This window comes from Protopterus annectens, chromosome 17.part0, assembly GCF_019279795.1.
Source record: "Protopterus annectens isolate FY-2018-M chromosome 17.part0, PAN1.0, whole genome shotgun sequence".
Taxonomy (NCBI): domain Eukaryota; kingdom Metazoa; phylum Chordata; order Ceratodontiformes; family Protopteridae; genus Protopterus; species Protopterus annectens.
In genome coordinates, this window is record NC_056751.1 from 253,058,470 (window position 1) to 253,075,007 (window position 16,538).

Here is a 16,538-nt window from a genome sequence, read left to right on the forward strand (position 1 = left end):
GCCCCCCAGCTGCAATAGCCAAAACCTGCTTTTCTACTTCTGCCCTTTGATTTGAAGGAATGTCCAGGAATCCTTTGAATGTGGGGAAGGTGTGGAAAGAAAATTGGTCTCCTAGGGATACAGTTTTGAGCACCCATTTGTCTGTGATGGTGGCCAAAACCTTTGAAAAAAGGGCCAACCTTCCCCCCTAAAGGAGACTCCGGGCAAGCAGGAACAGACAGAAGTTGGACAAAGTCATTGAGAATGCTTGAACTGAGATGTGGGCTTGGAACTTCCTGACTTAGATGTGGAAGCATGCCATTGTTTAGTCCTCTTGAGGGGTAGCCCCCTGACCCCTAGCAGATTTGTAACCTCTAGTCCTAGAATGGTTCCGCCTGCTAGTATCAGGAAAAGTCCAACTCTTCGAAGGGTAGTTCCTGCTAAAATGAGGAGGCTGTACTTGCAGAAAGTCCTTAACTGTTAGCATTGGACTTGGCTTTAGCCTCCATTTTCTTGAGCATCTCCTCCGCTTTGCTGCCAAAAAGAGTGTCTTTGTGCAAGGGAGCATCTAAAAGCTTTACCATGACTTACTCTGGAAGAGGCTGTTCCCCTGAGCCAAGCATACCTCCTGATAACAGATCCAATAGCTGTAGCCCTTCAGGAAGCTTCAAGAGCATCAAAACCACAGTGTAAAGAATGCTTACTGACAAGACTGGCAGAATTCAGTAAATCCTGCATAACTTTATTCTCCCCCAAAAGGGGCACAGTTGAAATATTTGACTTAATAGCCTCCAAAGTATGCTGCTGATACTTACGCATATGAAAGAGACAATTGATCGACTTAACAGCAAGAGTGGCAGAAGTATAAACCTTCTTCCCCCACCTGTCTAGATTCCTAGATTCTTTATCAGAAGGAATAGGATTACTGGAAACAATAGCCTTAACCCCTTTAGACCCCTGAGAAATAACTTCTGGGTCAGCCAGAGGATTACGGTAGAGAAACAAATGTGAATCAGGAATTCTATAGTACCAGTCAGGTTTCCTGGCTGCAGGAGGAACAGAGTTGGGATTCAAGGAATTTTCCAGAAAAACATCATCCACCACCTCCAACACAGGAGGAATAGTCAGAGGCTTGCGTTGAGACAAATCCAAGAATTGTCTGATTCTCTTTTTAGATTGAGAATATTCCTGACCTTCCCATTTAAAATGTTCCCTAAGAGTATTCAAAGTATCACCAAAAGAAAAATCTTCTGGAGAAGCAGAAGGAATGGATTCCTCTGCAGCAGAATCCTCAAACCCAGAATAAGCCAGAGAAGCTACCTATTCATCAGCTGAAATGCTAGCAGAGTCCAAGCCTGAAAAAGACAAAGCTCCTGGTGAGAGATCCCTACATCTTTTGGAAGGAGGCAGCTGAGAGCCCCTAATAAGAGTCAAAAGATCATTAGACATTTTAACCATCTGAGATTGAGGAGAACGGGGAGCAACTGGAGCCTGTTTCTTCACAGGCTTGCGACTAAAAGATTTACCCGACAAACGGAAGGCCTCGGGAGGCTTGGCCAAGAGGAGGTTGTCAGTATGTGCCTGCCGTCGGTAGGAAGAACCAAAGACTCAAACCACAGCTTTCTCTGTCGCAGGCTGAAGGTCCAAATACAAAATGGAAGCCGGAGGCATGGAGGACTCACAAGTGGTCTCACCAGAGGCCTGGGCTTGAAAATCCGAGGACTGCAGGGGCTGCAAATGTGCCTCACTGACTACCCCTGAACAGACGACCAACCTAGCCTCATCGGAAGATTTGACTCTGAAGCCTGTCTCGGTCTGTCCTTGCACTTCTTACAAATATCAGAGGCCTGAAGACCGGACGCCATACCGACAAACTTGGGCCAAACTCCAAAGTTTTTAGCAAAGAGCTTAATCAGACGATGAATAGTACGCAGATTAAAGGAAGCAAAAAGGTCACAATTAGGAATATCGTGTTCAAGGCCTAAGCAAAAAATGCAGGAAGAATGAAAATCTCTATGTGGAATCTGCTTTCCACAGGTAAGACAATTATTAACTTTCTGACAATCGTTAAGCACGAAAAAGAGGATCCCCAATGGGGTACTTAACTGTAGCTGGCTTCAACTTTCATAGTCGGAAATCGAAAAGCTAAACGGCCAACCGGCACTCATGTAAAAAAGCTTCTGCTTCGGGCTCTGCGGCAAAGAAGACTGAGGAAGTGACGTTGGCTGCCTCCTTTTGTATTGGGGACACTGATGTCCAATACAACCGCTGGCAGCAGACATCATATTCCTTTACCTTTGGTACTTGGGCCGATAGAGGGCTACAGGAGGCCGGATAACCCATAAGTAAGGACTGCAACAGCGAAACAAACATCTGCACCACCCACCATGCAGTGCTAAGCAACAGAGAAATACTAGAAACCTTAAAAATCTGTACATATATTTGTGGATGTCTGCATTTACATACACTAGACCTCTATGCCCATGGAAAATTAACCACACAAATACTTTAAAAAGTCAAAACGCATCTTATACGAAACAAGTCAAGATGATCATTATCTTTGATCTTTAAAAAAAAAAATTACAAAAGATGCCATGGAACAAAGTAGTCTTTATTATGTCAATATATTACATTAACAAATCTTTAATACACATTAAGAAAATATAAATATAATACAATATTTCACATTTTTAACTTAACATTTTCATAACTTTTATTCAATAAGGCTACTTCTACAGCCATAATTTAGGAATCAATGTGAATTGCTATTGCATCAAAATATTGAATAAAGATTTCAGGATGCCCCTTATAAAACTGACCAAGTAGCCTTTTCTTTTCCTTTGGTGAAATCTGCATGTTCAGATGTATGGTCTTCAGCAAAGACAACAGTTCATCATTTGTAGTCTTCTTTGCATTTTGTTTATATTCACTGTGATCAAGTCGATGACAAAACGTATACCCTGCCAATAAAAAAAATTGCATTTAACAAGTAAAATTTGACAAGTCAACAAATCTTGAAACACACCAGAAATGCATCACCCAATTTTTTTCATGCAATTTATCACTTGTTACTTCATAGGGTGAGGCACTATCCTGTCCCAAAATTCCAAGATTTGTACTAGAGTGTCATTTTAAGGCAAGTATGGTTATTCAGTGGCAGGATCAAAACAAGAGAGGCAGCAGCATGTTTTATGCAGATATGGAGAAAAACACTGCTTCCACAGATACATTTATAACACAAAAATACTGCTGCAGTACTCAAAGCAAATGAAACTCAGTTACATTTGAAGTATTTTCTCCTTGGAACTCTCAAAATGTTAAAATATCACGTGTAGGCTTCGACACAATATAAAAACAAAAAAAAACTGCTAATACAGACTGCATTCTTACAAGGCCTGTCCACAAATCTACAACATGGTTACATGCATTTTGTTAGTTTAACACGGACTCAAATTACAATCTTCATGAACACATTACTGGCAAAGGGATCTACTAAAAGCTTAACCCATATGGTTATTGGTTAGATATTAGAATCTCCATTATCAAAACCATAATGTCCACTTCAATATCTGCTTTACTAATATTCTGGGTTACAGAGGGTAGAGCCCATCCAAGAGAGCAATGTGTAACAAGGCAAGAATCACCCTTGTATGAAATACGATTACACTGCAGGACCCCCACCCCCATTTGCATTTAAGGCAGACTTGTCAACTAGGCCACCTGCCAACATCTTTGTAATGTGAAATTAAGACACCTCAATGAGAACTTGCAGGAAAACCAAACAGGCTCCATGAAGGAGGAGCCTTAAAGAATCAAACTTGTGAACCGCACATTGCAAAGCAGCATTTTATAAGAATGGCAGGGTGCTGCATTGTAAGCTGCACTTTGTTGTACATAAATGTTACTTACAATCCCTTTAAACTCTTAGCTGGCTCCGACCACCAGCAACAGCAAGACCAAGATTGCTCATTGTGAGTTAGCAAACCTAAAATTCTTGAAACAAAAACAGCAAAAAAAAACTCTCAAAATATGAAGTTATGTCCTCCAGAGGCTTCCAGTTTAGATCAAATAGCCACCACTAACTGCTTCCAAGCACGCCTACTCAATGGTATGCTGAAGAATCTATTCTAAAACTTCGCCAATGTAATATTTTTTCATATCAAGTCATCTTCCATTATATGGATTATAAAGTCAGCATAAGATTTTCTTATTGAAACATCCAATCTACAAGGGAATATTCTAAACAGGGCCTTTGGTTGGTTCTCTCCAACAATCATAATCCAGCAAATTATGAAAAAGCTCAGTGAATACATGCTTTAAGTCGCACGCAGAACCTTTAAACTTGTCAGCGTCCCTCCCTCCACAACACACACAAACCACTAGCAAACATTCTAGAAATCAAGCAAGGATTACCAGATACTTGCACTGTTGACAGGTTATAAATAAGGGACATTTCCATGAGTTACAGGGTATGTAACAAGAGGGAGGAGGGACTGCTGTGCTCCTGTGCCATTGGATGGAAAATGCATCCAACTACCTCCCCTTGTCCTGCTGCTCTCCGAGGAGAGTGACCGCACTCCAACTGGCAAGCAGGCTTAGACTGCCACATTTCTTTGGACAGACCAACACCATATCTGAATTAGGACTGGAGGAGTGGATCAGAAAATTTTGCTCACTTTTCCTGGAATGTGAACTGCGTGATGCTATTTATGCTTTACTACCAACCAGATTATTATACCATGACCACCCATTAATATTTTTTTTACAGCAACGGAGAACACAAGATCTCCGTTGCTGTTTACAACCAGAACACAAGATCTCCGTTGCTATTTACAACCTGTCTCGCTATGTTAAACGAGTTTAACATAGCGAGACAGCTTTTAAAAAAAGCAACGGAGCATCTCCGTTGCTTTTTTTTTTTTTAAAAGCTGTCTCTCTATGTTAAACCCATTTAACATAGCGAGACACTTTAAAAAGCAACTGAGATCTTGCTTTCTCCGTTGCTTTTTTTTCAAAACTGTCTCGCTATGTTAAATGGGTTTAACCTAGCGAGAGAGCTTTAAAAAAAAGCAACGGAGATTCTCCGTTGCTTTTTTTAAAGCTGTCTCGCTATGTTAAACTCGCTTAACATAGCGAGACAGTTTGTAAAAAGCAACAGAGATCTTGCTTTCTCCGTTGCTTTTGCCCACAGCTCTGATGTACTGCATAGGCATACGCATGCGCAGTACATCAGAACTGCCGCAGAATACCAGACAGCTGCGGAAGGGCTGCAAGGAGGCATTATACAATGCCATTATTTAAGAAAAGTAATTATTTTTTTTTCTTAAATAATGTCATTGTATAATAAATGACCACGGGTGTGGGTAATGCTGGATTACCCGGTTGGCTTTGTTTGGTCCTCGGCTTCCCTCGTGACCAAACCACACCAACCGTGGGTAAATCCAGCATTACCCACACCCAGGTGTGGGTCTTTGCTATAATATTGCCACTCTGCAGAGAGAAGGCAAGTGCATACCGATACCCTTGCTGCTGCCCTGGGGAAATGTATCCTTGCCTTACCAAGATTTTCACATGAGCCATGTCTAAAGTCAATACAAGATTTGCCCACTGATTTTCTCCACTTCCTGGCATAAGAGACTCCATTGTAATGTCCCTTACATTGTTAGTACGGTATAACTTGCTTGTGCAAATCCATGGTATGTAGAAGTCTTCCCCTTGGTTCTGGGAATTGGGCTGAAATACAGCAAGGTGAATGATTGTGGTTTAAATCAAGTTCTGATGCTACCTTAGGCAGGAAAAATGGAATGGTCTTTGAGGGGGCTTCAGTTACAGAGTTCATTACACAAGACCTGGAAATCACAGATCTTTACTGAAAACTTCAGACTGGCTGAAAAAGTTAAGGGTCAGTTCCCCTATAATAAATTTCAAGCTATGGGCTGGAGGAATGGGCTTCCCCTGGGGTCTGATGTAGAAGGCATCGAAGTAAGAAGCGACTGGTGGGTCTACAAGAAAATGCTGAAATGGCAGATACATGCCTTAGAGTAAAGGGCTAGGACCTTTGAAAATATATCTGCAGGAATGCGGGATGAGAAAGTCATTCTCCTGGTTTCTCCACCAATATGATATTGATTTCTTCAGACAGGATTTTATGGTATTGGGCATTATTTCTTGATTAGCTACTCATGGGGAAGGTAAATGATGCATGTTCTAGCCGCAAAAATTCCCAGCTCTTGTCCTGTGGAATTTGGGTTTAGGTATAAGGATTCTACCCTATTGTTAAATTCATAATCCAGGGGTAGGACCCACATATTCAACCGGAGCTATGTAGATCACACGTGCCTAGCCAGAAAGGTCTATAAAGAGGAGATCTGCCCTCCATTCAGGTGACTGTTGTGAAAGGCATATGAAGTCTTTGATTTAGCTAAATGAAGATTGGCGGCATCTTCAGTCATTTACTATTTATGTTTATAACTCCCCCACCTAATCTCTCAACTGTCACTGATTCACTCCATTTTTAAACCCTCCTCCTGACTAGCCATCTCTTCCCGTATACCCCTTTACACCCCCTCCCACTCTCTGCAGAGCTCTGATCAGTTTCGCTTAGCCATCCACAAGCCAAAAAAAGTAATAGGACATCACTTACATAGCTATTCAGTTGTGCTAGCCTGGGACAAACTCCCATTGAACATTAGAAATCTTCCCCATACTCATACCTTCAAAAAAGTTTTAAAAGAAACACCACAAAACACCTGGATCTGCTCATGCCAAAACCAATCACAACATCTTTCAGACACTGACTGACTGTATTAACTTCACCTTAATCTACTCCTCTACTCCTCTACTGTCTATTAACTTCACCTTAATCTACTCCTCTTATCTACTCTCTTTTTCCCTTCCTTCAGACAAACTTGTGTACATTTAGGTTTCTCTTTCTTCTGTGTCTTACATTTCTTACTACCCTTTACAACTACTTCCCTACCTACAGAGTCCCACCTCTTGATTAACTTTTTGCTCTAATGACTTATGTTTTTATTTAAACTTTTAAGCTGTATACTATGAATTTAAAATATCTTGTAAATTCTATTATCTGTTCGCAACCATTTTTTTTTGCACTCATCTTTGTAATTGTAATGGTTTTCTGTATGGGGCTTTCCCCCCAGGTCTTCACTGAAAATGGGCTATTGCTCAGTCAGATATACCCGGTTAACAAATGTCAAAACAAATAAAATAATTATCTAGGATATTGACGGGGAAGCCTAGGCTGAGGGAAATTTCGTCATACCACAGGAATGCCTTCCTAAGAGACGGGATCACAGATGCACTCTGTTCAAGGGTAATAACACTGCTGCTCTCAAAGGACACAATCATTGGAGTTTCTTCACATGCAGTTTTGCATTCGGTACTACCAAAATGAACATAGACATACCTTAAAGCTCCAAGTGTTTTTGGAAGTTAATTAAAAGGAAATGGTTTATGCAATCTTTGCCCAAGACAGAATCACTTTGTACTTCACTGTGCCCTGTATTAACCCTAGGAATCTTTCATGGTAAGTAGGAAAGAAACTGACTTCTGCTGGCTTAGACTGATGTTCAGCTATATAAATACAATCTATAACTGATCTTTTAGCTTTTTTTCCCTCTGATGCTGCTCTGAATTGGTGGTAAAGAATATCACATACACAAACACCATAGATATAGCCAACCTGCTGGCAGAAACTTTACCCCCTGTCCCCTCCATCAGTAAACCAGGACATCCCCAGCACCTGCCCCCTCCCCTCATCACCAGGGAGCAGGTCATTAATGCCCTCTCAATGGCAAAAAAAATACAGCCTCCATGGGACCCGACAACATCCCTGGCTGTGTCCTACATGAACTCCGGCAAGTGCCTTCAGCACCACTAGGCACCCTATTCAACCAAAGCCTGTGTACCAGCTTCATCCCAGTAGATTGGAGGACAGCCACTGTCATCCCTCTACACAAAGGTGGAGCATCCACTGACCCAGGCAATTATATCTAGCCTGATCTTGCAAGACCATGGAATGAATCATCATGGACCTTTTACACAAGGACATTGGCAACCTCCAAATGCTTGATCCCACACAGTTTGGTTTTGTCAAAGGGAGATCATGCCTTTTAAACTTGGTCACCTTCTTTGAAACAGTCACCAAAGCCATAGATGAGATGAAGATGGTGCACACCTCCTACCTACACCTAGCCAAAGCCTTCGACACTATTCCCCATTCTGGCATAACAGATAAACTCTCCCAGCTAGGCATCAACCCGTATGTAACCAGATGGGTAACAAACGGGTTCACGGATAGAACAGACTAAAAATAGGGGAATCCACCTCTAGTAGCAAACAAATGGCATACCCCAAGGATTGATCTTGGGGTCTCTGTTTGGGATATACTTTTCTTAGGTGCACGACAAAACCAGTTGTCTGTGGCTGACCATGTTTGCAGATGACTGCAAGCTGGGCACTGTCAAATTCCCCTAGTGATGTGAACATCCTGTAAGAGGGCCTTACCCAAACTAATGTTTAGTGCCAGAAGCATCACCTCAAACTGAATGCCAAGAAATGCATAATTATCCCCTTTGGGGAAAATAGCATCCCCACTAATTATCAATGTGCTAAGCATGCAATCAGTCATGAAGGAATTGGGCACCCAGGTTGATAGCAATCTGACTTTTGACCACCACATTGCCTCCATTGTACAGAAGGCTTTCTATATGACCCTCCTCATAAGTAAGGTTATTTCATCCAGGAACAAGGTCGTCATAACACCCCTGTACTCCTCCCTTATCAGACCCATTATAGAGTACAATGCCCCCTGCGGAATGTACCTTGCCAAGCACATGTAGCAGTTGGAGACCACAGATGTTCCTGACCAAGAAAATCCAGGGTCTTAAACACCTATCCTATACAGATAGGCTAAAAGCCCTGCCCCTCTACTCAGTCTCATACAAGGTGCTTAGAGGTGACCTGTGTCTGGCACACAAGGCCATCTCAGATTCAGCCTTAATGGAGTTCCTGCATATCCATAAGTCAAACTCCACTCATTCAACCCGCATGCAAGGCCAAAACCTGGTCTGACATTAATAGAACTTGTTGGTGGGATAGATTTTGTCCCGACGACTCCCCCTCTGTGGAACAGACTCTCTCTCCATGCCAAGCAGTGTACCTTGCTAGCCCTCTATGAGGAACCTGGACGTCTGGATGGGAAACAAAATATATCCCTGGAATCCCACCTGTATTCCTGCTGGACAGGGAAAATAGGTGCCAACTTTGTGGGAACATGGGTGAAATTCTTGGCTAGGCTTACAAGGGCATCCTGGTCAATAACCTAGTTTTGCCCTATGAACCAGGAAGCATCCATATCCAAAAATGAGCCCCCGTGTCTTTGGTGTGCAAAAGCTGGGGTCAGCCATTTTATAAAGACTGAGCAAAAAGGAACCCAAATGGCAAAAAAAAAAAGAGCTGAAAGGGGAATCTCACCCCAAAGAGAAAATTTACTGCGACTAGGAAAAGGAAGATGATCATAACTCATGTCCAGGGTTATTAGAAAGGCCCGCTATGAGAGATCAATCAGGAAGGCTTGTACGTATGTAAAGCATCCTGAACCTATTACTCCCATAAATGTGTTTAGACTTTAGGTCTACACTGGAATCCAATTTTTTGGAAACTAAGAACATCAATGAATAATTCTAACTGCTCCCCTTCTGTGGGGGGTACCTCCTACCTAGCTCCTCAGCACTCCATTGCTTTGGTGACCTTCTCAAAGTCTACCAGGTTCAGTTCATTTGACAAAGCCAAATTTGGATGGATCTGGTTGTCTGAAGGTCTGTCTTTGCTGATCATTTCCATAATTCTTTCATGGCTTTGCATACAGAACTTGTCAGACTAATGGGTCTGTAGTTTCTGGGATCTGCTGATTGTCTGCCCTTATGTAGAGGAACGACAGTTGCAGCTCTATTCTCTTGGCATGAAGCCTGTTTTAACACTATAGTTAAATAGCAACTCCAGTGGCCCTGATTGGTCATGTTTTAGACTATTCAGGAGGCATCCTGGATTATTATTGGGGCCCATAAAGGCTGTGTTCTTGGCCTTACCAAGCACAGCCAGGACATGCTCTCTCTATATATAGCTGAAGGGAATATGTTTGAAGATCTTTAGGAAGTGAATAGCGGGGTAAAGCTGGAACTGAATTTGTCAGCCGGCAGATTCGCAATATTGCCCAGCTTAGTGAATGTGGACCCATTAACCACCAGTTCAGCACACTGCTGTGTGCTGCTTTGAAGCTTCTGACATACCTGAAGGCCTTATGGTTGTCTTTTGCCTGGGAGGCTATCTTGACCTCAAAACTGGATTTATTGGACTTATCAGCCCTTTTATCTGCCTTCTTATTTTGAGAAGTTTTCTCATCTTTATGGGAGTTGTACTTCCTGATTTTAGCCATCGTTTCCCTTTTGTTGCATAACCTATTTAATCTGGGATGCCACCGGGGGGGGGGGGGGGTTGGGGTTATTTTTGGGCTTACGTTTGGTAAGTACAGCAGCCTCTGACAGTTGTACAGAGTTCCTGTGAACAATTCTGCATAGGCTGTGTTTTCTGGACTTGGGAGGGGTACTGAATTTTGACGAACTATTGCTTAATAAAAGGTAGGCTGCCTTGGAATAGTTCAACTGTTACTGGGGGTCAGAGTTTATTTTGAAGGAGACTCCGACCTTACTAGGGAGGGCATAACACTGGGACTGCAACAGCATTCTTCTACATTTGTGAGTACAAGGTCCAGTATGTTAAAATCTCTAGTGGATGTATACACAAACTGCTTAAGGGTGTTTGTATTTACGCAGTCCAAGAATCCCGGTGCCTGCAGATTTGGGGCCATGTTAGGATTCCCAACCATTTGAAGGATAATTGAAGTCCCCAATAAGTAAGGCATTGGGTTAGATGGTCAGAGTCTCCAATAGGTTTAAATATGCACTAAGTTTCACAGGACAGAGGGTGACCTATAGCTTGCTAGGATATGGTACAGGATTTTATCTATGGTGCTGTATGTAGAGAGACTCTCATCTTGTTAAGCCAACCTAGAGATATATTGATGTATATTGAGACGCCACCTTTTGTCCCAGTCCGTGCAGAAGGCACTGAAATATTGCACTGCCAGGGTAGTCTCTGCAGCTTTAAAACACGTCTTGGTAACTGACCAGATGTTCTATATTCTCTAGGATAAGGCGGGCTTGGAGGGAGTTTAGCTTTTTGTTTAGGCTTATGGAATTGAGCAGTAGCAAAATCAGCTCAACTGAACCTCAAGGTGTTATGTCGGTAGGTTTGTCAATTTGACATTGCCTAAAAAAGGCAATAGGGGAAGGATAAAGTTTTAGCTAGTATTTAAAAGCCTAGAGGGGACAGATGCAGACCATCCATGGCAAAGCAACATGGTTTGTTAACCATGTTTTCCCAGGTTTACAAATATTGGATCCCTAGAGAATGCACCAGAAACTCGGCAGACTGCTAAAATCAAATCTTTTGTTGGTACTGTGGCATCATTTTTGGTGAAGGTAATAAGCTGCTCAATGCTACACTCATACCAGCCTGAGACAGAGATCTAGAATGGCTCCTCTTTGTACAGTCTAGGGAAGCAGGTCTCAGATCATTTACGTATACATGGACATATAATGGAATCCTACTAGTACCTGTGGTGCACAGTCACTTGAGAACATGGGTACTTTGATAGATCCTGGCTCCAGATAGGCAACTAACCATTATCTTCTTGTTCAGTCTGGTTAAAGGAGCACCAGTATGTCTTACAGTGGCTCTATCAGTAGTGTCCTGGGAAGTGTGTTTGCTTGCCCTATAGGCTTTGTATTTGGGGCTCCACTGATTGAGGCTGTATGTTAGGGGTTGCTTTTTGTTTAGTACTTTTGGGTTGCTGAGGATAATGTTTGATGGGTGTTCTAGCAGACTTTGTTTTGGAAGATTGCATTTAAGTGCCTTAACATATTTGGGTCTGTGTATTGTGCACTGTGCATGTGGTTTTGAGAAGCTTATGTGCACTTTTATGCGAGTGTTTAGCTTCCAGAGACACTGTGTATGTACAACTCTTGCATACAGTATCAGTTACTTTAAGGATTAAGTGGGGGTCAGCAAACATATCTGCTACATTGTCTCATGAAACCCATATCTCTCAGGCTGGCTGCAGAAAAATTAGGAAATTGCAACTACATGTTGTCTGGTCCCCTAACTGGTGAGCTACAAGGGTGCAGCATGCAGGAGTTACAAACTACCATTAAGTGTGCTTTTTTTGGGAGGGGGTTGGAGGCAGACTAGGCTATAAAATACTTAACAGTACTGCCACTCAATGTGCAACTTTACTGCTTCAAGCTAGTCAGTGTGCAGGCTATTTGCTCTATATTTACTGCTTTACATTGTACCACTTTATAGGCAGTTCTAAAGGGAATATATGCTTCTACAGGTTCACATCTGTACAGGGTACTGACAGCAAGCAGCTCTTGCAAGTATGCTGTATTTATACCAGCACTGCAAATCTGACCAATAAAACGAAAACATTTAGGCCAGGCAAACACCTACTGCCACTAGATGAATAATCCCAATCCTCCTAATAAAAAGGGGTCCATGTGGCTACCAAAAAGAATAAAATGTGAATGGCTAAATCTCGAACAGAAGAGCAGAAAAAAGGCAGCAAACAAGGACATCAATGAAAATAAATTAATTGAATGACCATAGTTGGCCAACAACCAGAAAGTAATGCAATGCATTCTGTAAGTGAAGGGAAACCTTTTAAAATTTGCCCTATTCTCCGAGGTGGTACATGTATAGCTGGGTGTGTGCGGGGGCACAGCCCCCACATTGGTTGGTTTTGTTTGCTCTGTTGGCAGACTATGGACTTGATACTTTTTTTTTCAATGATGTCCTTGCTCACTGCTTTGTTTCACTCTTCCGTTCGAGATTTAGCAGTTTGCACTGTTTTATTTAGCCAAACTTAGACCCATGTAAAAGCACATTGTGAAATGCTACCAGTAAAACCTAGATTTTAGGAAATACAATTAGTCAAGATAACAGCAGTGTACTTTAAACAGCTTATAAAGGTGTGCTTACTCAATAAAAGTACTTTGATTTGTAGAAATGAGCTAAGAGCCACTCAATTGTGCAGAATTTATAAAGGCACTAAAAAAAGGTATGCCAATTAATAAGCTCTGGCCAATAAAACTACATGCAAAAATCTCTAGTGTTTTTCCAATCTACACAGACCAGGCTACCATCCACTGCCACTAGATGGAAAATCCTCAGTCATCTTGATGCAAAAAACAGAGCTTGGAGTGTAAAAATAAAACTACTTTATCCAATAGCTATTACATAATGAATTCAGAGAAAGTAAATCAGTATAACTGATGACAAGATGCACTTTTCAAAATAAGCACAAGGAAAGGCAAATAATTCAGGATAAAAACGGCTCCATTTACAGTACGGGTGTGCAGCTTAAAAATCACAAAGTTTAACAAGCAGATCAAGGAATGGGATGGTGGGTGGAAAAAATAACTAGCAGGGAGTCAGTGCTTCTAGTTTTTGCAGGTCTTCTCATCAGTAGAAACAAGGACATACTCAGTTTGCTAGAGTATCACTCAAATTATCCAATGAAAAAAAGCATATGAAATATGCAGTCTGGGTAATTAAAGTGTCTGGCTTGGTGTTTTTCTTCTGTGTGCAAATAAACAGGTTTCTCAAAACAAAAAACATGGAACAGGTAAAACAGAATAACAGCTCTATCAGACTAAGCAATTCACAAAGACAGGGATTACTTTCCCCACCAGCAGAGCCTGTTTCTAGTTTTTGTAGGCCTAGAGTCTGGTCATAAAAAAATAGTCAATTGCTTGAGCAATAAAAAAAAAATTGCAGGAGTGGGATTTTCCTGCCTGCACCCTTTGAGACTGTCCTATTTGGGGAAGGATTGAAGCAACTTAGGGTGGAAAGTGTTACTATGTTTCATCAAGTTTCTTAAACTAAGGAATTTCCTGAAGGGCATTTAGGAACTTCTATTTCACACACTCAGGATGGATAAATCTAGAGCAGCTCAGCAAAAGTACAAAAAGTCATCTATTTCCTTGAATCAATACACTGGACAATCTGATTTTGGTTGGGTACTTCTAGATTTTACTGAAGATGTAAGTGCTCGAGAAGGGGTTGTCTCAACTAGGCATGCCTTGTAATAACTGTACCTGAAGTACTCTCCTGGAAACAGGCATCCATGAATAAGCTTTAAGGTGCAGTTAGTACCAGCCTGGATCATATCCCTAAATGCTTCACCCTGGCTGCTTGAATCACATCCTCACAGTTTAGGAACTTCATCGTTACTAGGTCATAAATTTATAGCCATAACAGCTAGGTTTGCAGCAATGTAAAATTCTTGCCAAATTTATCAAGGATATTGTTTTCTTAATGTAGCAGGTTGTTCACAGGAAAAGCAAATTTAAATAAATTAAATGCAACTAGGGAGGCCACGGGTGGGTTAGCAACTGTATTCTTATAGGGCCAGTACAAGCACCTCTACAACTTGCAAAATCTAGCAAACTTCTTATGACAGAGCTTAATAGACCAGTTCAATAAAATCAGTCTCAAACAACAACATTCTAGGAAATGTTGGGTTCTCACAAATCAGATAGTCAAAAACTAATTTTACAAGGTAGTCACAGAAATCTGCTCTAAATCATTTCACTAAGCAAAATATCCTCTGAACAGGGGCAACAATCCTCTGTCTTGTATCCTGTGGGGGAAATGGAACTGGTAAGAGAAAGATAAAGTCTTCGCTTCCGCATCAGAATTAGATGATCATTCCAAGGTAGGATGCCTCTTTTTTGTGGTGGGCCCCAGAATGTGTAACCAGGGGGACTGGATTCTGTGGAGGGAGAAGGTTGGGTGCTGGGACAGAGGGTGCTCTCTATCAAATGCTCTTCTGAAAGTACATGTAAACGAATTAAACTGACTGAAGCTAGGTATACTATTCAATACTGGAGTGGTGCTATCAGACCTAAAGACCCGGTATTGGCAGAAAGTGTGGGACAAAATGAATAAGCAACAAAGATGCAGAAAGGGCCTTGGAAAAAAATCTACCAAAACAAAGGCAACAGGAAGCCCACATACACAGTGTAAAGGCCGATAGGAATACATGGCGGGGGTTTGCACCTCGGCTGGGGGGGTACCTAGTAATTGCTACAGCCTTTTATTCCTAAGTCAGACATGTAACTGGCGCCTGAAGCAGGCAGCCCACAGTTGAATTCTAGAAATTTCAACAATGGTCATGTTGGAATCATTAAGTCCCAGTTGGGACTGGAAGGTCTGCTGAAATCTTACTCACCAAGTGTGCTTCCTTCACACTACTTTGTTTCTGGCATTTGTCTATTTTATCTTTTTGGTTTTTCATGTGAAGGACTTCTGCAGGACAGAGCAAAAGTCCCAGCTACAGTGACCAGGCATTTGATCTTAAGATGCTTTAAAGTTTCTAGCCTTATCAAGCGAGGGTTTTCTTAAATTAATCATTGGTAAAGCTGATTAAATACACTATGAAACTTGCACAAAACACTGGAGACAAAAGTCTCCTTTAGGCACTTTTGTTGGCTGCTATCCAGGACTGCCGCCAACCCTCAAGACCAAACAAACAGTAGTCACTTATTTTGAAGTGGTTTTAAGGGCCTAGAACCAAGACAAATGTACTTAACAGGGAGCATGAGAACAAGAGACCATATTCAACAGCAAAAAATTGCAAAAAGCAAATGGAATACATCACTGGTTACTCATACCTTTACAAGGACTCCAGACAATGCTTTAGACAGTGCAGGCAACCTGGCATCGGGGAACAAAACAGAACTGCTTTATAATTCCAGCCTAAGCACAGATTACCACCTGTGGCCAATTCCAAACACTTTCGATGTGCGACTGCAGCATTGATCCCCATGATAAGAGTATAATAGTGTGCGGATACTCCGTTCACACACAGAAATGCTCTGAAAGGAATTTTGGCTAAAGCTAGAGTTCTATCTTCCAGATAGCTTTGTATATCAGTTTGGAGTTCCGCTCTCCTACACTGGCTTATCCCACTCTCCATAAAAGACAACAGAATTCAACAGTAAGACTGTATATCTTGCATCACACATGCACGGGTGTGGCAAAGTTAGACTTGCCATTTAGTTGACAGGAAAGTTGACAGACAATGGTGTAATATCGACATTTTAATTTTGATGTGCTGGGGTTATGCACAAAGTATGAACAGTTTATTGTTTATTTATTCGACACAGACGAATTGATGATGAATGCAAGTCTCTCTCATGTTTATTTGATCAGCTTACATATACCCATGCTACGCACACTTTTTGAATAGCAAGGACATAGAAGAAACCCAACCCCCAAAAACATTTGCATTTTACCTACTGACCACTTCCATCACCATAAAGAAAAAGTGGTAAACGTGACCTGAAGAAAAATCTACGCACAAGGGGAAAACCGAAGACCCCTGCTCCTGTGCACAGAAATATACAAAATTACTT

The 16,538-nt window shown here is 41.6% G+C and overlaps 1 protein-coding gene across 1 annotated transcript in view; it reads right to left on the reverse strand.

Moving 5' to 3' along the window:
* Positions 1 to 2,571: 2,571 nt before the first annotated feature.
* The window catches only part of DEPDC7 (DEP domain containing 7), a 317,686-nt gene continuing 303,719 nt past the window's right edge, over positions 2,572 to 16,538 (reverse strand). Inside the window, exon 9 of the mRNA XM_044058996.1 lies at positions 2,572 to 2,939. Within this exon, the coding sequence (XP_043914931.1) occupies positions 2,725 to 2,939 (215 nt within the window). The 3' untranslated portion in view covers positions 2,572 to 2,724. The remainder of the gene's footprint in view (positions 2,940 to 16,538) is intronic.